This window comes from Orcinus orca, chromosome 14 (genome assembly GCF_937001465.1).
Source record: "Orcinus orca chromosome 14, mOrcOrc1.1, whole genome shotgun sequence".
Lineage (NCBI taxonomy): Eukaryota > Metazoa > Chordata > Mammalia > Artiodactyla > Delphinidae > Orcinus > Orcinus orca.
In genome coordinates, this window is record NC_064572.1 from 76,951,434 (window position 1) to 76,974,894 (window position 23,461).

The 23,461-nt window shown below is 39.0% G+C and overlaps 1 protein-coding gene across 4 annotated transcripts in view; it reads right to left on the bottom strand.

The window, feature by feature from the left end:
• Positions 1 to 7,325, bottom strand: part of SHTN1 (shootin 1) — a 103,817-nt gene extending 96,492 nt beyond the window's left edge. The window contains exon 1 of one of the 4 annotated variants that reach the window (XM_033420958.2): positions 6,971 to 7,307. In XM_033420958.2, coding sequence (XP_033276849.1) covers positions 6,971 to 7,028 — 58 coding nt within the window. In that variant the 5' untranslated portion in view covers positions 7,029 to 7,307. Of the gene's footprint in view, positions 1 to 6,970 lie in introns of all 4 variants that reach the window. The other 3 variants (XM_004265795.2, XM_004265792.4, XM_033420959.2) reach the window with 3 other exon arrangements.
• Positions 7,326 to 23,461: the final 16,136 nt, after the last annotated feature.

Consider the following 23,461-nt stretch of genomic DNA (forward strand, 5'->3'; position numbering starts at 1 on the left):
CCTTAGAGGATTTGAGATAGAATCAAGTAACTAAAAGGATCCTAATATATTACTGTTCACTGCACCAAACAAAAAATTCAGAACTCGTGTTTTAATGTTTACAATGCTTAGATACATCAATAAAAAATAAATGAAATAAAATGCTTAGCTAACATGGGAAGCAGAGAAAAAAGCAGTGTTCCTTCTACATTTTAAAGCAAAGCTTGGCTGTGTTAACAGCTCTACAGAATAAAATCTACAGCACAACAAAGTTTAAAATATACATACTTTTTGGATCTAATGATTCCACTTCTCAGAATTTTTCCTACAGTTGCACTTACAGAGATATATGTGTACAAAGGATGTAAGCAGCATTACTGTTTTGAATAAATTTTGGTTTTATAAACTTTAGATTCACGGCTGGGCCCGTGAGCCATGGCCGCTGAACCTGTGCGTCCGGAGCCTGTGCTCCGCCAACGGGAGAGGCCACAACAGTGAGAGGCCCGCGCACCGCAAAAAAAAAAAAAAAAGTCCTTAACTTGATAACTTTGAGGAGCACTGATCAGATATTTTGTAAAATGTTCCCCAACCTGGGATGTTTTCCTCATGATGAGACTGGGGCTATAGGTTTTTAGGGGAGGACCACAGAGGTGAAGTGCCATTTTCATCATCTCACATCAAAGGTACATACTATCAACATGACTTAAATCACTATTGAAGTTGACCTAGATCACCTGAGGTAATGTCTGTCAGGTTTCTCCACTTTAAAGTTACTATTTACCCCCCTTTGCATACTGTCCTCTCTTTGGAAGGAAGTCACTACGCACACCCCACACTTACAGAGCAGGGCATTATGCTCCACGGCCCTTTGAGCGGGAGGATACATAAATTATTTGGAACTGTTCTACATGGAAGATGTGTCTCTTCTCATTAATTTATATCACTATGGACTCATGAATATTTATTTTATACTTTGGGTTATAATCCAGTATTTTGTTGTTCAAATTGTTCCATCTTTGGCCATTGGAAGTTCTTTCAGTTGGTTCTTATATCTCTTTGACATATCCCCATCATTGTGGGCTCATTTTTTTGAGCACTTCCTTACTTTCTAGTAACCACAAGATACTCCAGGCTCATCTTGTATATATCCTGCCCCAGTCACTCCAGCCCTAGAATCAGCCATTTCTCCCAGGAGCCCTGTTCCTTTTACTGGAAAATGGTATTACAAGCCATGTTCTGGAGCTAGATGTGCTCATTGTTACTGGTACACCTAGGCTCTCAGCTGAAAGAGCAAGGAAATAAATGTCTGTATACTAACCCAATACGTATATATACATCTGTAAATATTTCTATATGTAACCATCGGTATCTATATTAAGCTAAACATGAGTTCATACTGATGTCTCCAACTCTTCTCTATTGCCAGAAGCATTATTTTTAATAAAAAAAAAATAGAAATACAGAAGTTTGTTTTCCAGAGGACATTAACTACCCTGCGGGAGATCCATACAGGGAACATTATGCAATCAATTTTTAAAGGTTTAACTCTATATGTACTGGTATGAATTCTATAATATATATTATCTGACAAATATATATGTACATACAAACACAATTTCCAGAAGGAAATACAACAAAAGGTTAACAGTAGATAACTTTGAGAAATGGAAATGGGGTTAGAACATGCATTATCAACGGGTCACCCTCAAAGAGGAAAAAAATATTAGATATGACAATGGCCTGTAGCTCTCCAAAGGATCACAGTACACAAAAAGATGCAGAGTATCAGTGGTATTAAAATGTCATGGGGAGGGGAAGTGATTAGGGGAAAAAATGTCTAAAAAGACTCCTTTGGAGAGTATAATGAAATAAAGATTGAGAAATAATGAGTCAGAAGGAACAGGTAATTGTACTTTTTACTCCATATGCTTTTTTCTTCTGTGAGTATATGTTTATTTTTTAATTTAATTTTTTAAAAAAACAAAAGTAAGACTGATCTACCTAACAGCAGTGTTAGGTGAATAGTGAAATTCTGACTAGAAGTTGTAGTTCCTCAGGCCATGCTGAATGTCCATCTCACAGAGGGTCACCCCAACTGGGTCCTCTTTGGCAGTGGCTCACCAACTTTAGGAAAATGCATTTTTAATACTCTGGTTTACAAAAATCATATGGCCCACAATGCCTAAAATACTTATCTCTGCCATTTACAGAAAAAGTCTGCTGACCCCTGATCTCCACTATATTAGCTTACATTTTTTTTGGTATGTTCATACAGTGGAATACTACTCAGCAATGCAAACAAACGAACTATAAATACATGGGACAATACTGATAAATCTCACACACATAATGAGTGAAAGAGGACAGAAGCAAATAAAACACACTGTATGATTCCGTTTATGTACATTTCAGAAACTTGCAAAACTTATCTTTGGTGGCATTGGATATCTTTGGGAAGAGGAAGGTGATAGTGATTGGAGGGGTTATGAAGGGGCTTCTGGAAATGTTCTGATTTAAGCGTTGTTAGAAACATACTTGCTTTTTAAAAATAATTCACTGAGATGTTCATTTGTATTCTGTGCAGTTTTCTCAATCCATGTAATACTTTGTTCTAAAAGCAAAAAATTTTAAATGCAAATCTTACAAAAATGTAACCAGATGAAGAAATATAAATTTACCAGCCTTTTCAGAGGTAACTAAGTAAGTACATATGTACCCTGGTTGTTCAGATACAGTTAGTCCCTGGACCACACTTGGAAAATAGTGGTGTAAAGCCAGGTTTGCACCTGACACCAAGGCAACCATTTAGTCCCAAACGGCTTTCTACTGACTGACTTTGTATGGACCCGAGATTGACAATGCTTCAGCTTTTCCAGATAAATAGGGTCATTTTGGTAGACAGCAGTTTCAGACCCTTTTGTCAAAATAATGCTCTAGCTACTTCCTAGCCTGGAAGCCAAGGGAACACTGGAAGCCTCTTTTAATTACTAACTCTGTTCTAAGAATAAACTTGACTAAATTTCCATGTGAACCTTAAGCACTAGCTCAATAATCTTGGAGAAAATGATACCAACTCTCAAGATGAAAGAAGGTTACCTTGCTTTAAAACCAATTATCTTACCATTTTAAATAGTGTCAGTCCAAGAATAGCCCATAACTTTTATTTGTTTGTTGTTGTTGTTTTGGTCTTACATTAGAACATCCTTTTTGCTAAGTGGCAATCATTCTCTTCAAAACTTCCTCAACAAGATCCAAATGCCATGGCATTACGATGACAGTTTAGTGGACATCTGCTGTTTGTGTCTTTCTAGCCCGCATCCCCCCTTCTGGTAGTGGCACACCAGTCTTTTTTGGACTACTCCAATCCATTGGTCTTTGTGGAGGCTGCCAATCAAGGTGCCCTGCCCTTCCCTGGCCAAAGGACTTTAAACACATGACCCAAATGAGGCTAGTTAGACACTCTACCACCATCTCTAAACTAGGAACTCCTCACCAGCAGGGACAAGGTTTTTTCCATCTCTATATCTCTGAGGCCTAGCACAGTGCCTGGCTATGAATATTCAATGCATGTGGGCTGAATGAAATACAAAGAAAATCATGTACCTTAAACAAATGCTGAGCTAAGTCTATCATTTCCCAACAGAATTCTGAACACTGTATTATGTTTTGTAAGGAAAATGTCCACTTTAGTAAGCTAGGACATATGCATTGGAAATAGTATCGCAAGTTGCCATTTCTCAGTGCATTAAAGATGTCAATCAGTCCAATAAAATAAAGCCGCAAAAAAGACAAAAGGAGAATTACCTCATTACCTCAACATCTGCTTGAACATAAGCAATCGCACACTGGCTAATTTTTTTTAAAGGGACATAATATAACTTTCTAGAAAGACATAATATAGCTAATTATACCATTCACTAGAAGGGAATATACAATGTTTTGAAGTAATTCAGAAGTGGGTGTGATTTATAAGACATAGAGCTTAGGGAATGTTAAGTATAAATTAGAGATTGTTCATATTATGACAGACTCCGTCATTACATTTCACAACTTTTGTCAAAAGCAACCTTATTCACCACACCACTAAAGACTTCACATTAGGGAAGGCTGCTGTCAGCTTTGCCATTTAGAGTTGATGGCAACCTTCTTTCTGAACACCCTCCTGGGGAATGGGTTCAAATTTTAGACTTAAAATACACCAGGGAAGAAACGATATGATGAAACCTAAATGGCCAACAAACATGTAAAAAGATTTCAAACCTCACTAATTACCAGGTCAAACAAATTTTTTAAAGGTACCATTTTTGTTCATCAGATTGGCAAAAATTAAGCAACCTGTCAGGCTGTCAAATTAGTAAAGACTGCTGTTGGTCACTGTTGACCAAAGCATGGGAAAATGGACACTTCTGGGGGGAATGTGAACTGGTACAGCCATCTGGGGAGGGGGGCACTTTTGCAATGCCTAGCAAAACTTTATACATATATGCCCTCTAAGCCAACAATTCCATTCCTAAGAATCTATCCTAGAAAAAAAAATTTTAATTGTACAAACTGATTTGTATGATTATTTGATTAATGACTGTCTACTAGACAATAAACTTGTCTGTCTGGTTCACCATCTCTTCCCCCAGTGCCCAGCACATGGGCATCACATATGACAGGTACCTAGTATTTGTCAAAGGAGTAAATGAATAGGTTTACTCAGCCTAAAAAAAGAAAAGCAGAGTATTTAATCGATAATGGCTCTTCTTGTTCACATTAAATAGTAGTGGAATTATTCACAATGTTAACAGGCTGTAAAAAGTACTGTCTACTTTTAAAAATAAATCACACATACCGGCTTACAAAATTGATCATAATATTGGTAAGAGCCCAAACACCTAGTTGCCAGGTTTTCCTCCTCAAATCCCTAGCCTCCCAGTTAGTTCCGCAGGTTAAACAGCAATTAAATACTCTTGAAATAAGTCACTTGCTATCACAGTCTATGATCCACTGACAAATGCTCCAAGTTTGAAATGTATAAAAATTACACCATGGGCTGATAAAAACCCCAACACCTGTGTAACCAGACTCAATATCCTAAAAAAAAAGTATACGCTTTAAGAAACACAAATTTCAAAGTCTAACTGTTCTATTGCCTTTGATATGCTCAAAATTGAGGAAATATATCCTCTAAAAATACTAATGCATGGATTTGTTTGTTTTCCAACATAACTGGAGAACCAGAAACTTAAGAATCGTCCGTTTTTCTCAAGTCTCAAATCCAACACAGAGATAGAGATGTGTTCCAAAATCAAATATAAATAACTTGTGGATTATCTGCACTGTTAAATTATCCTTGAAATTATATACATAATGAAAAGAAGTGAAATTTGAAATTTTAACATTATTTGAAAACTGACCATCCATCAAAAGACCTGGCATCCACTGACAGATACTACCAATAATGAAAGCTCCAACAGTCTAGAATATGAATTAAGAGTCTTTATGTTGGGTGACGGGGGCAGTGTTATCAGGAATAAAATACTAATAAAATCCAGCCCTTCACTAAAACACTTGAGAAATTCCAGATAAAGGCATGTTGCCCACCCACTAGATTCACTGATTCTTGTGACTTCATGACCTTAGACTAATCTAGGATGGGAGTTGACAGTACGTGGGAAGGCAAAAGCCATTAATATTTATCCAGCACTTTCTAGATGCTAGATACCAGAGAGGAATGTGTTCTGTCCATTTTCGAGAGGTTAAATATTGATAATTTCCCCAAGGTCACACAGTTACTAAACAGTCATGTTGAGATTTGTTTCCAGGAGTGTGGACTGCAGAGGGATCAAAATACCCTTATGAATGGTATGTCTGTGGTCTCGAGGAGCAACAGGTCACAGTACTGGACAGACCTCATAAAATCATCTGGTTTAGCTCTTGCGCCTAGTCAGGTCAGGCTTGATTAACCATAAGACCCACGGAAGGGAAGAGACTCTTCCAAGTTCACAGAGTTGGTGAGTTAAGTCAAGACAAGTGAAAGAGCTGGGATTAAACACCAGGATTAGCCACAGAGCAGGGCCCCTTCCACTATACGGCCATGTAAGCAAGTTATTCAGGAAAACATATGTTCCTACACATTTTTACTTTCTAAATCTGCATGGTTCCTCTTTCTTGACCCATATTCTCAGGCCACCTTTGGTCAGGGTAATAATAATTTTAAATTTAAAAAGTGTTAGGTTCACATATGATCTTAATTTGGCTTTGTTCAGAAGTGTGGTTAAGTGATGAAAATCACTGACTACAACAGTTCTTTATTAAGAGATTAAAACAGTTCTTTATCTAGTTATCAGGCAATGCAGAAATGCATGTACATGGCTTTCCTGCGAACCAGAGACAAGTCCTAATTCAAGAAGCCCCGCACAGGCAGGGTGTTGCCTCACTGACAAATAAATTGCTAAAAATGGGAAGCGATAAAACACACCACGGCCTGCAAATCCTCGCTGCTAAGGAAAGAGGAACTAGGCCAAACCAGAATGAAAAGCTCGGAAAGGCTGTCAAGCAGCGCCGCAGGCGCCAACGTGCAAGGGGGGGCCGAGGCCAGGGAGCGAGGCCAGCAGAGCTGCCTAAACCGCCGCCTCTCCAAAATAACCAGCCCCACTCGCTTCCCCCGCGTGTACGGTGGTACCGTGGGACCTCGTCCCCGCCAAATCCTTGGCCCTTCTCCTCAACCCCCATGGCCGGCTAAAGCGACCAACGGGTAGCGCTTCCCGCCCTGCCGGGCACGACACCCCCAGGCACAAGCAAAGCACGTTACCCTCTGCCCCGAGCTCGCCAAAGCGCGCGGGGCGCGGAGAATGCTTTTCCACGGGTGACGGAGCTACTGGGGGTGACTACGACGGCCGCAATACCTCCCGCCCAGCTTCCACCACCGCAAAGCCAGCGCCCTGGAGCCGTCCCCGCCCATGGGCCGCGGCTGCCCGCACCTGGTGGCCACACGCCCGCCTACCTTGCTCCTTCAGACTGGAGATGAGCTGCAGCTGCTTCTCCTCGTCCGAGCTGTTCATTTTGGCAGGTGGGGCCGGGAATAAAAGGAAAGGAGGGAGAGGCGAGGGGTACAGTGGGGGGAGGGGAAAGAAAAAGCAAGATGCCGGTGGCTTGCGGCTTCACTACCCGGAAGTTGGATTTGCTCCCGCTCCTCCTCCTCCTGGCGCGGAGCGCGCGGGTGAGATCATCCCCACGCACCTACTCAGCGGCCTTGGCTGCTTCACCTGCAGTCAGGCGGAGGGGCGGGGACAGGCCGGTAGCCCGGGGGCAGGAGGTGGGGACGTAGGAGGCACCCACGGTGGCACCTGGGCCCGCAACCCGTGCCTAGCCTGCGGCCGCCGCTGTCCCTCGCCTTCCTCCGCGGAGGCCGGCGCCGCAGGATGCGCAGGGGGAAGGCGTGCGGGGCTGCGTGAGTTCGCTGTGGCTATCTCCTGCACCCTCTTCTCCGCCTCCACCCCGCCGCGCGTTCCGGAGAAAACCTGCCCTGGGTCTGCAGCGTCAACGAGAACCCCACTTGGAACGCTGTCAAGAGCCTCTCCCCACGAGCGAGATGTAATTAGCAATAAACACCCAGGATTCTTCCCCAATTCTCGTACAGTGGACTCTGGGGGCGGTGTGGGAAAACCTAGGTGCCCTCAGGGCCGGGCTCTGTGTTAATATGCTTTGCACCTTGATAAGCATACAGATACTGAAACAGGCCAGTCTGGTAAGTTCCAAGGAGGGCGTGGTAGTCAGCTGGCTTCCTCCAGCAACACCGGTTTGAGAAATGGTCAAAACTGGGCCCTGCAGCACGTGGATCGCCAGGCCTCGCGGATCATCTGGTTTGCGGTGGAAATATCTTCTCTTCAGGGTAGAGGCCACTGCAGTCCAAATACCTAAGGTCACACATCTGCCTGGCAGCAGAGCCTGGTGAAGTGAAGCCCAGCATTTGTCCCGCTTCACTGCCTTCTAGGCTATTTAAACCCAGGTCTGGGTTAGAGCCTGACCAGAAAGGGGCGGCAGACCTTCCAGATTTCAAAATGGTTCTCCCCAACCCCCAGTTGCCAGTCAGTCTTTGGTCAAGTCTCCTGACCTCTTTGAACTTCATCTAAAAAATGGGAATAATACTAATACCTACTCTCCCGGAAAGGCTGTTAAGTGCTGAACAAGGAGAGAAAGATACACAAAACACCATATCCAGAATCTGACATATAATAGATGTTCTTTTTTAAAAAAAAATTAAGGTTACAGCTCTGTGAAAAAGGGGTTGTGGATGCTAATTATAAGCTAAAATGGGCAGAGTTCTTTTACACTAATCATTAAGCATACAAAATAAATCCAAACTGAATTAGGCTTACTGCACATCTTGTTTTTTCTCACTGCCTCAAAGGTCTTAGTGTGGGTACTACACGAGCACAGTGCTTCTGCTCATTCCTCACTTGCTATTTTATGTAAATGCCCAACTCCATTTACTGAGTAGGTCTCCATAAGGAATGGGGAAGAGGAGCTAGAATATAGGTAAGTGCTGCAACTAGTATCTGTCTGATATTCCTACTAAATTCTAATTCAAAACGAACTGAAAAAAAATGGTAGCACTGCTTTCTCATCTTCTAAAAAGGCAATATAATATTTTAGCATGAGTGATTTAGTGGTAGAGTGATCTAAAAAGGCAGCATTTAAATAGGCAGTTTTTAAATAGAGTGAACTAAAATTTTGAAACTTTAAAAATAATTTTGGTATGGGGTCTTTTTTTTTTCTTTATAAATTTATTTTATTTATTTATATTTGGCCATGTTGGGTCTTCATTGCTGCGCACAGGCTTTCTCTAGTTGCGGCGAGCAGGGGCTACTCTTCATTGAGGTGCATGGGCTTCTCTTGCCATGGCCTCTCTTGTTGCAGAGCAGGGGCTCTAGGTGCATGGGCTTCATTAGTTGTGGCATGCAGGCTCAGTAGTTGTGGCTCGCAGGCTCCAGAGCACAGGGTCAGTAGTTGTGGCACACGGGCTTAGTTGCTCCACGGCATGTGGGATCTTCCCGGACCAGGGATTGAACCAGTGTCCCCTGCACTGGCAGGAGGATTCTTAACCACTGCACCACCAGGGAAGCCCTGGGGTCTTATTATTCAGTCCTTTCCCTAGTTTTTCTTAAGATAGTTTAAGACAGTTGCAGATCCAGCTGCCAAGAAAAATAATCAAATGGCCTTTGCCTTAAGATTACCTGAGATGGTATCTTAATCCTCAGAGTTTAAAGAAGGCCCAGGAAACATGAGAAATTCAGACTCAACTACATGAAAATATGAATGATATGTGCTGCCACCAGGTATTTTGTATAAAGAGAAATCATTTCCAGAAAAAAAAAATCAAGAGATTTGAGTAACAAATCATGGTCATCTAGCTTTCATACTGCAGCCAGGAAACCTGTTATACCTGATCAGTCACTCTGACTGCTGGATAATGCCAGAGTCCTCCTCCAAACCTAAATAATCAAATATTTTCTCCTATGAAACCAAATACCAGCAGAGTGCCTGTTAAATATTTGGGTTAGTTCACAAGGTTCCACTTTTTAAATGGTCGATTTAATTGTCTACTCCCATTATACAGTAATTTAGATATCACTTTTGGAGTTTAAGAATGAGTTAATCAATTATCAAATCTATAATCAAATTGAGTGCTTTGGTCCCACACGGAATCTGCAGCCCCTTGAAATTAATCCTGTTTCCCTTCCTTGAAATTAAAATAGCCTCCTGAAATACAGTATGGTGTTATCTTGAGGGCATGGGATGAATTATTAGGATGGCTATTAGAGTCAATTATAGGGATTCAGATCTCCTATTACACCATGGTTTATTTATATGATATGAATATTAATGGAAAGGATAGAAGTGATAATAATTAGTTTTTGTTCTATTTAATAATGCACATAGGGATTTGTGTTGCAGGCATCACAATGGATTCATTAACCTCCATATAACATGTAATTAAAAACCCTTAAAATGTGTCTGTACATATGCATATACGGACAGAGATAGGGGAAGGAGAGACTTTTTAAAAATGAGTTGAAAGGATATGTACCAAACTCAGGATAATGGCTGCTTCTAGGGGTAGAAAGTAGAGGAAGAGGCCCAAGGGGTGAGGAGTGGAGTGGGAGAGAGCAGTGATCAAAGGATTTTCTCTTTAATGTTTGTGTTTCCAGGAATTTAATGTAAAATCACATTACTGATGTAGTCTTTTGAGGTATATAGACAAATAAGACTGAAATACAATAGGAAATGAAGGTTCATTTCCTCTAATCCACTAATTCCATATTAGGGAATCTACCCTAAAAGGCTTTACTATAATGTTAATTATGATATAAAAATGATAACATTGGAACATTACTTAACAATAAAAAAGAAAGTTTTGATACATGCTACACCATGGATAAACTTTGAAAACATTATGCTAAGTGAAAAAGCCAGTCAGAAAACACTAGACACTGTATGACTCCATTTATGTAGAATGTCCAGAACAGGCAAATCCACAGAGAGAGAAAGTTAATCAGTGGTTGTCTAGGGCTGTGGGTGTTGGGGGAATGGTAAGTAACTGCTAGAAGGTATGGGGTTTCTTGCTGGGGTGGTAAACTTTTTCTAAAATTGATTGTGGTGATGGTTGAACAACTCCATGAACATATTCAAAACCATTAGATTGTATACTTTAAGTGTATACTTTGCATGGGAAAATTTTGTGATATGTGAACTATATCTCAAAAATCTGTTATAAAAAATAGGTTTTCAGAGGAAGAAAACTTTTACCTTAAAAAACTACTTACATAACTCTATTAAATTTATGTTTCTTGTATAAACATTTTTCCTTTTTCAAATCTTTGTATATATATACATTCTACTTTTTACTAAACTTTATTTCATATATACTTTATCTTGTACCAATATAATCTACATATTTACTCAATGCCGCTCCATTGTATCAATGAATATTTAGCTATTCTCAAATTCTTAAGACATTTGAGTTGTTACTAGTATTTGTCTCTTTATAAATAGTGCAGCAGAAATACAAGGACCACTCCTAGGCATATCATAGTCAAACTGTTAAAAACTAAATATAACAATCAGGTCTTAAAAGCAGCCAAAGAAACATGCATATTACATGCAGTAGAACAACAATAAAAGTGATGGCAGACTTCTTATTTAATGTTGTAATCATTAAAGGATTACAACAAAATTCAACACTCAACAATATAAAAAGACACAAATAGGTGAAAGTAATAAAACAATGAAAAAATATTCCATGCAAATAGTAACCAAAAGAGAACTTGGGTGGTTATACTAATTTCAGACAAACAGACCATAAGTCAAAAACTGTTACAAAAGACAAAGGAGGACATTATATATTCACAAAAGTGTCAGTTCATCAAGAATATATAACAATTATAAACACATATACAGCAAACAAACAACTCCCAAAATATATGAAGGAAACATTGACAGAATTGAAGGGAGAAATAGACAGCTCAACAATAATACTTGGAGACTACAATACCTCACTTTCAATAATGGATACAAAATTCTGATAGAAGATTAATAAGGATAGAGAGGGCTTAAACAACACTATACACAAAATAGATATAACAGACATGTATAGAACACTCCAAACTATAGAGCACAATTCACATTCTTCTCAAGTGCACGTGGAATATTCTCCAGGATAGATACTATGTTATGCCAAGAATTTAGTCTCAATAAACTTTAAAAGATTAAAATCATAAAATCGTACAAATCATACAAAGTATCTTCTTCAACCATAATGGCATGATATTAGCAATCAGTAATAGAAGGAAATCTGGAAAATTCACAAATATATAGATATTAAACAACACCCTCTTCAATAACCAAAGGTTCAAAGAAGAAATCACAAGGGAAATCAGAACAGAGAGGATTAAAAACAAAAACATAACACCCCAAAACTTCTGGGGTGCAGTGAAGGCAGCACTCACAGGGAAATTTATAAGCTGCAAATGGCTAACTTTACACCTTGAGAAAATAGGAAAAGAAGAGTAAAATAAACCCAAAGTTCGCAGAAGGAAAGAAATAATGAAGATTAGAATGGAGATAAGTACAATAACACACAATAGAATCAATGAAATCAAAAGTTATTTCTTTGAAAATATCAACAAAATTGACAAATCTTTAGCTAAACTAATAGAGATGATGAAAATAAAATTAGAAATGAAAGTGGAGACATTATTACCAACATGACAAAAATGAAAAGGACTATAAGAAAATAATATGAATAATTATACACCAATAAATTAGAAAACATAGATGAAATGGACAAATTTCTAGAAACACACAAATGATGTAGACTGAAGAAGAAACAGAAAATCTCAATAGACTCATAACAAGTAAAGAGACTGAATCAGTGATCAAAAACCTTCCAACGAAGAAAAGTCCAGGACCAGATGCCTTCACTGGTGAATTCTACCAAATATTTAAAGAACAATTAACACCAATTCTTCTAAACTCTTTCAAAAAATAGAAAACAAGGGAAAACTTCCGAACTCATTCTATGAAGTCAGCATTACTATGATATCAAAGCCAGATAAAGACATCACAAGAAAAGAAAATTATAGACCAATAACCCTTGTGAATACAGATATAAAAGTCCACAACTAAATATTAGCAGCTAATCCAACAGAACATTACGGGGATTACACAACATGACCAAGTGTCTCCAGGATATATCATGTTTTCAGCCACAAAACGTTTTAACAAATTTAAGAAGATTGAAATCATATCAAGTATCTTTTCCAACCACAATGGTAGCCATTTTGAAATATACCCAGAGAATACTGTTATCCTTAAAAAGGCCTGTCTTCAAGAGAAACTATTTTACTGAGATTTTACCAAAGCCTAACAACCAAGAGAACGGAAATACCCAATTGAGGCCTGGTCCAGTCTCCCACACAGGGAAAGAAAAACACCAGCCCCTTCATGTGGCATAAGGGAAATAACCAACTCCAGTCTTCTCATCTCACCAGAGGGAGTAAACTGAGAAATAATTTGTAAGGTTACAGCCCAGGGGTACAGGTTTGCTAAAAGACTGAGGTCCAATCATAGGTCTATAGAATGCATCCCTTCCCCTTAAACTTTACCACTACATCTATAGGACTTCTATATAATAACAGGGGATTACAATGGAAAGAATTGCATGTCTCAAACCTTATTTAAGAAGAAGTCTTTATAGAAACCCGAAGACACAGAAGAGACAAAAACAAGGTCAGCAGAGGAAAATTTAGCCTCTGACACCTACGGCTACAGCAAACAGTAAACACAGCCTAATTCCTAGCCAAATAAACATAAAACTTCACAGTAGAGGCCTATTTACTTCAGTTCTTTTTACCCAGTACATCATGTACAGGTTTAAACAAAAAATTACAAGGCATCCTGAAAGATAAAAAAACACAGCTTAAAGAGACAGAGTAATCATCAGAACTGGAGTTGGATATGGCAAAGTTTTAAAAATTTCAGACCTAAAGTAACTATGAATAATATGCTAAGGGATCTAAGGAAAAAAGTGGACAACATGCAAGAACAGATGAGCAACGTAAGCATAGAGACAGAAACTCTAAGAAAGATTCCAAGAGAAATGCTAGAAATAAAAAATATTTTAACAGAAATAAAGAATGGGGACTTCCCTGGTGGTGCAGTGATTACAACTCCACACTCTCAATGCAGGGGGCCCGGGTTCAATTCCTGGTCAGGGAACTAGATCCCACATGCATGCTGCAATTAAGAGTTTGCATGCCACAACTAAGGAGCCCGCCTGCCGCAACTAAGATGCAGGGCAACCAAATAAATAAATATTTTTTAAAAAAGAGAGAAATGAAGAATGCCTCTTTGATGAACAAACTGGACACAAATGAGGAAAGAATCAATGAGCTTGAAGATATGTTAACAGAAACTTCCCAAACTGAAAAGCAAAGAGGAAAAAAATGAAAACAAAGGAACACAGTATCCAAGAAATGTGGAACGATTACCAAAGGTTTAATATTCATGTGACTGAAATACCAGGAGAAGAGAGAAAACAATCTAAGAAATATTTGAAGTAATAATGACTGGGAATTTCCCAAAATTAATGACAAACACCAAACTGTAGAACAGGAAGCTGAGAGAATGCCAAATAGAATACCAAAAAACTACAAGTTGGAATGTCATATCAAAAAAAGGCAAGAGGGCTTCCCTGGTGGCGCAGTGGTTGAGAGTCCGCCTGCCGATGCAGGGGACATGGGTACGTGCCCCAGTCCGGGAGGATCCCACATGCCGCGGAGCGGCTGGGCCCGTGAGCCATGGCCGCTGAGCCTGCGCGTCCGGAGCCTGTGCTCCGCAACGGGAGAGGCCACAGCAGTGAGAGGCCCACGTACCGCAAAAAAAAAAAAAGAAAAAAATGGCCAATGAGCACATGAAAAGGTGTGCAAAATCATTAGTCACTAGGTAAACGCAAATCAAAACCACGATGAGATACCGCTTCATGCTCACTAAGGTGGCTGTAATCAATAAGACAGACAATAACAAGTGTTGGGGAATATGTGGAGAAATTGGAACCCTCACACATTGTCAGCGGGAATGTAAAATGGTGTAGCCATTTTGGAAAACAATTTGGCAGCCCCTCAAAAAGTTAAACAGAGTTACCATATGACCCAGAAATTTCACTTCTATGTATATACCCAAGACAATTAAAAACATATGTTCAAAAAGTTGTATATGAATGTTAGTAGCAGCACTATTCATAACAGTCAAAAAGTAAAAGCAACCCAAATGTCTATCAATTGGTAAATAGATAAACAAAATATATGTCCATATGATGGAATGGTATTTGGACAGGAATGAAGTACTGATACATGCTGTAACATGGATAACCTTGAAAACATTATGCTAAGAAGACACACACTGTATGATTCCATTTATATAAAATGTCCACTAATGGCAAATCAGAGACCAAAATTAGATTAGTGGTTGCCAAGGGCTGGTGGTAGGAGGGAATGAGGAATGGGTATGAGGTTTCTTTTTGTAGTGATGAAAGTGCTCTGAAATTAGATAGGAATGACATTTCCACAACTTCTTGAATATATTAGAAACCACTTTAAAACTGTATACTTTAAAAGAGTGATTTTATGCTATGTAAGTATCTCGAAAAATTATTTAAAAAATAAAATTGTGTAACTATGTATGGTAATGGATGTTAACTAGACATTGTGGTGATCATTTTGCAATACATACAAATATTGAATCATTATGTTGTACACCTAAAACGAATATATATGTCAATTATATCTCACTTTTTAAAAATCTAGGGAAGTGAATGATACTGTATGATACTAGAATGATGGATACATGTCATTATACTTTTGTCCAAACCCATAGAATGTACAACACCAAGAGTAAACCATAATGTAAACTATGGACTTCGGGTGATTCCAATGTGTCAGCAAACATTCATCAGTTGTAATAAATATTCCACTTTGGTGTGAGATGTTGATAATGGGGGAGGCTATGCATATGTTGTGACAGAAGGTACATGAGAAACCTCTGTACCTTCCTTTCAATTTTGCTGTGAACCTAAAACTGTTCTAAAAAATAGTCTTTAAATATGAAAAAAAAGATTTTAAAAAGAATAATCTACGTCATTCAACACTGAGAAATTATTAAACACCAGCTATGAAGCAGACACTGTTAGACCTGGGTAATAAGAGAAATGAATACACTATGGCCCTCACTCTCAGACACACCAATCTGTTAATTAAAGCAAACGTATCAAAAGATAGCTGCAATACAGGTATCCACTACTTTTCGAAAGTTCATTTTACAACACTTCACTTTTACAGAAGACCTACTTTAGGACCTGGTTTCACTTTTATGAAGGGGTAAAAGGCAAAAATAGTGTTCAATGTTTGTTTTGCAGCAAGCCCCAAGCTGCTGCAAAGTGGCACTGTCAAGCTCCTTCCCTGGGAACTATACTCAGCATCTTAGCATCAAGTTGCCATAGCTTTGAACTCTGTATGTGAGCAACTGTGCTTTATCTTGATATATTTTGTGCATACGTTAGCAAGATGTGTCCTAAGGTAATTGCTTTTTTACCTTCCACCATTTCAGCTTAGGAAAGGTTTCATAGGAATGTTCTGCTTTCGAATAGTCAGGGGGAAACCTGTACAGTATGATGGGTCTGTGATGGCATTAATGTTCAGAGACAGTAACTGAGATAAAGGAGGCAATGATTCACTCTCTTTGGTAGAATTAGGGCATGCTTTCTTGAGGAATGGAATTTCAAGGCAGATCTTGAAAGATGAACTGCAGTTTGCAGGGAATATGCAGAGAAAGAAACTCCAGACACTGAAAAAGCACATGCAAATACATGAAGGTAGAAAAAAAGACTAAAGGGACTTCCCTGGTGGCGCAGTGGTTAAGAATCCGTCTGCCAATGCAGGGGACACAGGTTCGAGCCCTGGTCTGGGAAGATCTCATATGCCACGGAGCAACTAAGCCCGTGCGCCACAACTACTGAGCCTGCGCTCTAGAGCCCGTGAGCCACAACTACTGAGCCCATGTGCCACAACTACTGAAGCCCATGTGTCTGGAGTCCATGCTCCGCAACAAAGAGAAGCCACCGCAATGAGAAGCCTGCACACCGCAATGAAGAGTAGCCCCCACTCGCACAATTAGAGAAAGCCCACGTGCAGCAACAAAGACCCAACACAGCCATTAATTAATTAATTAATTAATGAAAAGAAAACGACTAAAAGTCAGTTCAATGGTATAGTGTTAACCAACTCTCTGAAACAGAATTGAGTTGCCTTCCTTGAGTTAGCTGTCATCAAATCAGTGGGAACAAAGTCCTGAAGATCAGGTTTCTCTTAGTGGAAATGCCTTTTGCAACTACGAAAGGGGCATAGTCCAGTGGAAGAGAGGGGAACCATACAATAAACACATGTACAAACAAATCCTAAGAGTAAACACCATAAACAAGTGCATGACAGTAACTCTTGGAGTATATAATTAACATTATGAATAAGATTAAGTGGAGCTATGTGCTGAGGTAATGTAAATATCCCCATCAACTCAATCAGACCCAAATAATGACTCTAGCATAACTTATCTGGGTAAAAAAGCTCTTATTGTTTTCATATTCTTACAACTAACTAATCAACACTCATTCATAAAGAGAACATAACTATGATTAAATATAAGTTCCAGATAGGAAAGATTCATTTTACAACTTTCCCAGTTGATTAGACACATCGGCACCATCTTGTTACCTACCCCCTTCTCTGAGGCAGACTTCATCAATCTGGAAAATGAAGGCAGACCACTGATTGGAGGGAAAACCTGAAAAGGATTAAACACTTAGCATGCCATTCTAAAATACTGTAATTACAGTGCAATTAACCATACTGCATATTAAACGTGCAACTCTGAAATGTGTTCAGACTCCCCAATTATAACTAGTTATTCTTCAAAGAATTTTGCCGCCCACATTGAATTTTCTCTAGTGCTTCTTTGTTGTAATTCAGGTGTGATAGTCACTAATATATCTAAGAGGACAGTTAATAAAATGTAGGCATTCTTTACTGTAAACCTAACACATGCATGCCAGGTAATACCCAACCATCACCACTAATAATCATGCTTCAGACAGGCAGATCTCCTCTACAGTTGGACTTTGCCCTCTTTAAAACATATTTAATGGTCAGTTATGAAAAGGCAGTGAGATTGAGGCAAGAGTAAAGGCCTTAGGTGGGAGTGTAGGAACTTGTATACTTTTTAAAAAAAATTTTCCCAACTGGGAGAGTCACTTAGCCTCTCTGAATCTCTACTTCCTCATCTGTCAGTTGGGGTTGTAACTGCCCAGCATTTTGGTGAGGATCAAAAGGCTTAACTGACAGAGAACTCTTAAAAAGTTGATCAGTCTACCCAAATCTAAGGTGCTACTCTGTTATGGGCTCAGATTGTATTCTAAAAGAACGGTCGATGGAAAGGGGAAGACAGAGATATTTGCAGTCATAGTTAGGCCAGGAGGATATTCAAAATATTTAAACAAGCCCTAACCAATCAGAAAGAAGTCAGCTTTAAGCAATTGGTATAGCCTGTAGGGTACAGACCAGTTTTGGATCATCCTAGTTTAAAGACAAACAGAGATTTTAAAAATAGGGTAAAAAAATTGGCAGAACTTGTTGAAAAACAACACAAAAACAAAAAACTAATGGTTTGTTTTTTTGTTTTTTTTGGCCTTGCAGCATGCGGGATCTTAGTTCCCCTGACCAAGGATCAAACCCATACCTTCTGCAGTGGAGTGCAGAGTCTTAACCACTGTACCACCAGGGAAGTCCAAAAACTAATGGCATTTTAACCTAGCTTTTGTTAATGGCAGTGGATTTTCTGTAACATAGGAGATAGTAGTCACCCTTGAAATTATTTGTTTAAATATTTCTCTTCCCTGCCAGACAGTGCCATGAGAAGAGGGAATATGCCCATCTTAATCATCTCTGTACTCCTAACCAGCACAATGCCTGGTATAGGAATTCAGTAAATATTTGTTGAATGAATGACTTAATAAATTAATGAACAAAAAAGGAATGAACAGGCATTCCTGTTCTATTATTCAATGGCCAGACTAATCCAGAATTCTATGTTCTAGGTACCATGATTTAAGAGAGTTATAAAGGAGAGGGGCCACAGTTGAGGAAACTAGGGACTATTAGTCTAGGTACTGAAAATTCTATGATGTAATAGGTATCTTAAATTTTTTCTGTATAAAAATACAACTTATCAAAATATGTGGGACAGGTAAGGTAGTACTGAGAGTGACATTTATACTGCTAAATGCTGACAATAGAAAAAACGTTCTCAGGCTTCCCTGGTGGCGCAGTGGTTAAGAATCCACCTGCCAATGCAGGGGACACGGGTTCGAGACCTGGTCCGGGAAGATCCCATATGCCGTGGAGCAACAAAGCCCATGCGCCACAGCTACTGAGCCTGCACTCTAGAGCCCGTGGGCCACAACTACTGAGCCCACGTGCCACAACTACTGAAGCACGCACGCCTAGGGCCCGCGGGCCTAGGGCCCGTGCTCCTCAACAAGAGAAGTCACCGCAGTGAGAAGCCTGTGCACCACAATGGAGAGTAGCCCCACTCGCAGCAAAGGTGAATCGAAGATGTCAAACCCAATATTGTTAAGATGTCAATTCTCCCCAAACTGATCTACATAAGTTCAACGTAATCTCAGTTAAAATCATTACAGAAGTTGACAAGCTGATTCTAAAATTCACATGGAACTGAAAAAGATCTAGAATCGTCAAAAGAAAGTTGGAGGGCTAACACTACCTTTTTTTCAAGACTTACAAAGCTACAGTAATTAAATCAGTGTGATATTGGCATAAAGACAGACAAATTAACCAATAGAGCAGAATAGAAATAAATCCACACACATACAGACAACTGATTTTTGACAAAGGCAATGCAGAGAAGAAAGGATAGACATTTTCAACAAATGGTGCTGGCATATTTACTTATTTTCACTGAAGTACAGTTGATTTACAATATTGTGTTAGTTTCAAGTGTACAACATAGTGATTCAGTTCCATATATATATGGAACTGAATATATATACTTTTTCAGATTCTTTTCCATTATAAGTTATTGTAAGATACTGAATATAGTTCCCTGTGCTATTTAGTAAATCCTTGTTGCTTTTCTATTTTATGTATATTAACAGATGTTAATCCCATATTCCTACTTTATCCCTCCCCCACTTCCTTTCCCCTTTGGTACCCATAAGTTTGAGTTTGTTTTCTATGTCTATCAGTCTGTTTCTGTTTTGTATATAGATTCATCTGTATCATTTTTTAGATTCCACAAATAAATGACATCATATGTCTTTCTGTCTGCTTACTTCACTGAATATGATATTCTCTAGGTCATCCATGTTGCTGCGAATGGCAACGTTTCATACTTTTTTATGGCTGAGTAATATTCCAGTGTGTGTGTGTGTGTGTGTGTGTGTGTGTGTGTGTGTGTGTGTGTGTGTGTGTGCGCGTGCCACATCTTCTTAAACCAATCATCTGTTGATGGACACTGGTGGTTTCCATGTCTCGGCTACTGTACAGAGTGGTCCAATGGAGAGCATCCATCAAAAACCTCTCCACATACCCTTAAGAAAAGGAAAATTAGGAATGGCACAGAAAAAGGTTGAACACAAGATCTCATGTCTAACTAATAACAGGACCCACAAAGGGTTTGTTACTTTTGAGAAAATTTACCCCTTAGGAAGTAAGCTTGTCATTTTCCCTTATCCGTCCTGAAAGTGTATCACCTCAACTTCTATAGCAGTCATTCATTCATTAATTTTTCCATTAATTCAACATATACTGAGAGAGTACCTACTCTGCAGCAATGAACAGGATAGACAAGGTCCCTTGTCACCTTTGGGGAAAGAGAGACACAAAAGAACAATAAAGAAACAGCAATAAGAGCTATGCAGAGAATTAAAACTAGGACATGTGATAGTAACCACGTGATTACATTAGTCAGTGTGGTCAGGAAATGCCCTTCTGAAGGGTGATATTTACAGTTAAGTCTAAACAACAAGGAATCAACTAGGTGAAAATATTCCAAGGCAAGTGAGTAGTTAGCTCTAAGACAGGAACAAGCTTACAAACTTTACCCTACACTACCATTTTTCTCTGTTTCAACTATCTTCTGAAAATTCAACTGAATTTTCTAAGGCCTAGAAGCTAGAGCAATGGCTATCAGACAATATCTACAACACTGAGTTAGTGGTATACTAGAAAGAACTTGGGACTTAGAAGAACCATTGCTTCATTCTTTCAACTAATATTTCAGCATTTGCCTGATAACAGACACTATGCTTGACATAGGCTATAACCACAAATAAGATATCAAATAAGCATTTAGAAACCTGTGGCATAAATGTTACAAAAGGAGCTAGAACTGAGTACCCCTGAGTACTCCAGGCATCCTGAGAGCAGGCACTCACTCAGGCTTGGGGCATGAGGGAAGACTTCCCAAAAGTGTTGTTTAAGCAAAGATGTAAAGAGGAGGACTTAAATCAATGAGGAAAGGGTTGGAAGAGGAAAATAAAAGAGCATTACTGTAGAAGGAGCATATGGATAGGCCCAAGGTGAGAAAGGGCATAGAGTAACAGAGGAATGTATGGCTAGAATTACAGCATCAGGAGAGAAAGGGGGAAATGGAGCTGGATATGTTAGCAAGCACTGAGTTTTGAAAGCCTTGTACTTTAAAATTTATCCTGAAAACAATGGGGAGCTTTTTAAGAGATTAAGTAGAGGAGTGATATGACCAGATTTACACTTTAGAAAGGTCCCTGGCTGTAATGGAAAGAATATTTGGAGGCAGGACTAGAAATAGGGGAATATTTGGGAGGCTGTTGCTGACATCTGGGGGAAAATGATGGCCTAAACTAAGACAGCAGGGAGGATGGAAAGATGGACTGAAAAGATATTTAGGAGACAGAATTGGCAGTATTTGGTAACATATTGGATATAGGAAGTGAATGAGATGAACCCCAGGTTTCAGGCATGAACAACTGGGTGGACAAGTAACGCACAAGATGAGGATCAGCTTTTAGGGACAAAGGAAGTTAGAGACATAAAGAGTCTGAAATACCTTTGAGGTCTCCAAATAAAAGTATCAAAGGTCAGCTAGATACCTGGGTTTACAGCCCAAGAGAGAGGCCTGACAGGCAGGATTAGAAACGGGGACTCATTTAAGAGCCATCAACTCATTTGAATCTGGAGTCAAACAAAGCAACTATAAAAAGGTATCTTTGAGACAATCATAGAAATTTAGGAAGTAATAGATGATATTAAATTATTATTGTTAATTCTGCTTAGGTATAAAATGGCATGGTGGTTATGATTTTTAAAAGCCTTTATGAAATGGATTTGAAGTATTTACAAGTGAAATGATAAGATGCACAAAATGTCAGTAATTGTTGCAACTGAGTAATGGGTCTATGGGCATTAATTAAACTATTATCTCTACTTCTATGTTTGAAAACATCTGTAACAGTTTAAAAAATTTTAAAAAGTCATCTACCTACAGTGGAAACAGTAAGAAATGGATAAAATTGCTCCAGGATGAGAAGAAAAGGGAAGAAAAAGGACAGTGGGGTATGTGGAAGCTGGAATTCTGAGGATCTCATTATTTAAGGAAAAAGCATAGGAAAAGGAGTTGCTGAAGAGACCTGAGATTGATAGACAGGCAGGAGAAAATCCAAAGATGGTGATGTCCCCGAAGCCAAGGTAAGAGTTGTGAGAAGGCAGGAATAACCGATAGTGTCAAATACCACAGAGGACTCAAGTAAAAGGAAGACTAGAAAGTACTCGTGCACTTAGCAACCAGAAGGTTGCAATGCCCTTTACCAAGTCAGTCCAGTACAGTGGTGGACACCAATGTTGGATTTCAGTGAACTGAAGAATGAATGGGACATGAGGAAATGGGAAAAGGGGTACAGATCACTCTCAAGCAGCTGAGCTCTGAAGGGGGGAAAAAAAGGGTTATAGCTAAAACCCTTTGGGACTGAGAAAGGGATTTTGGGTCTTAAGATGGAAAAGACTTGAGCCTGATTAAGGAAAGAAGGGGTGGCCTCAGTCACTTACTGATCATGACCTTGTATAGGTCACATTTGTAAAATGGGATAATAAATAGGACAACCCTCCAGGATTCAAACAAGATAATATAAGTGAAGGTCAGTAAACTGTCAGGTGTTATATACATTACTATTATGAAGTAGGTAAATGATTACTATCAAATTTGTAAAGTCTAAGCAGCCTTACCATTCTGCTTGTTTCCTCTCCATAAGCAAAGAACATTATATCTTCACCAGTATAGAGGAAAAGAGAGAGATCAGAGCGAAACAGCTAGTGAGGATAATCAGGAAATAATACATGCCATTTTTCTGTTGGGCATGGATGAGGTTAGTGATTTATTCTGCAAAGCAAATGAATCAGCAACCATTTTCTATTAATGGTAAACAGGAAAAATATTTAAAGCCTAGCAATATGTAGCCAACAGATTGTACATATTAACAAAGGCAAACATAATAATAAAGGAAGTAGAGTTCTACAAAAATTAAATAATGAAAATGGTATTCAGAAACCCATTAGCAAGGAACTATGATGCTAGGAAAAGTAGCACTTTCAGTGTAAGCAAAGACCTTTGCTTTTAAAATCCTTAATGAAGATGAGTCCAAAAAACAGTACTAAAAGCTATGGGAAAGTCTTGAAAATCAAACTGCAAAAAAAAAAAAAAAAATACAGGCTGCTGAGTTGATGCCCATAATGGACGCTGAAGTCAATACCACACGTGTTAGTTAAATGGCTGCAAACCACCACTAAATGGATACATGAAGTACATTTTGTGTGTCTATTCTTTTTTTTTTTCTTGT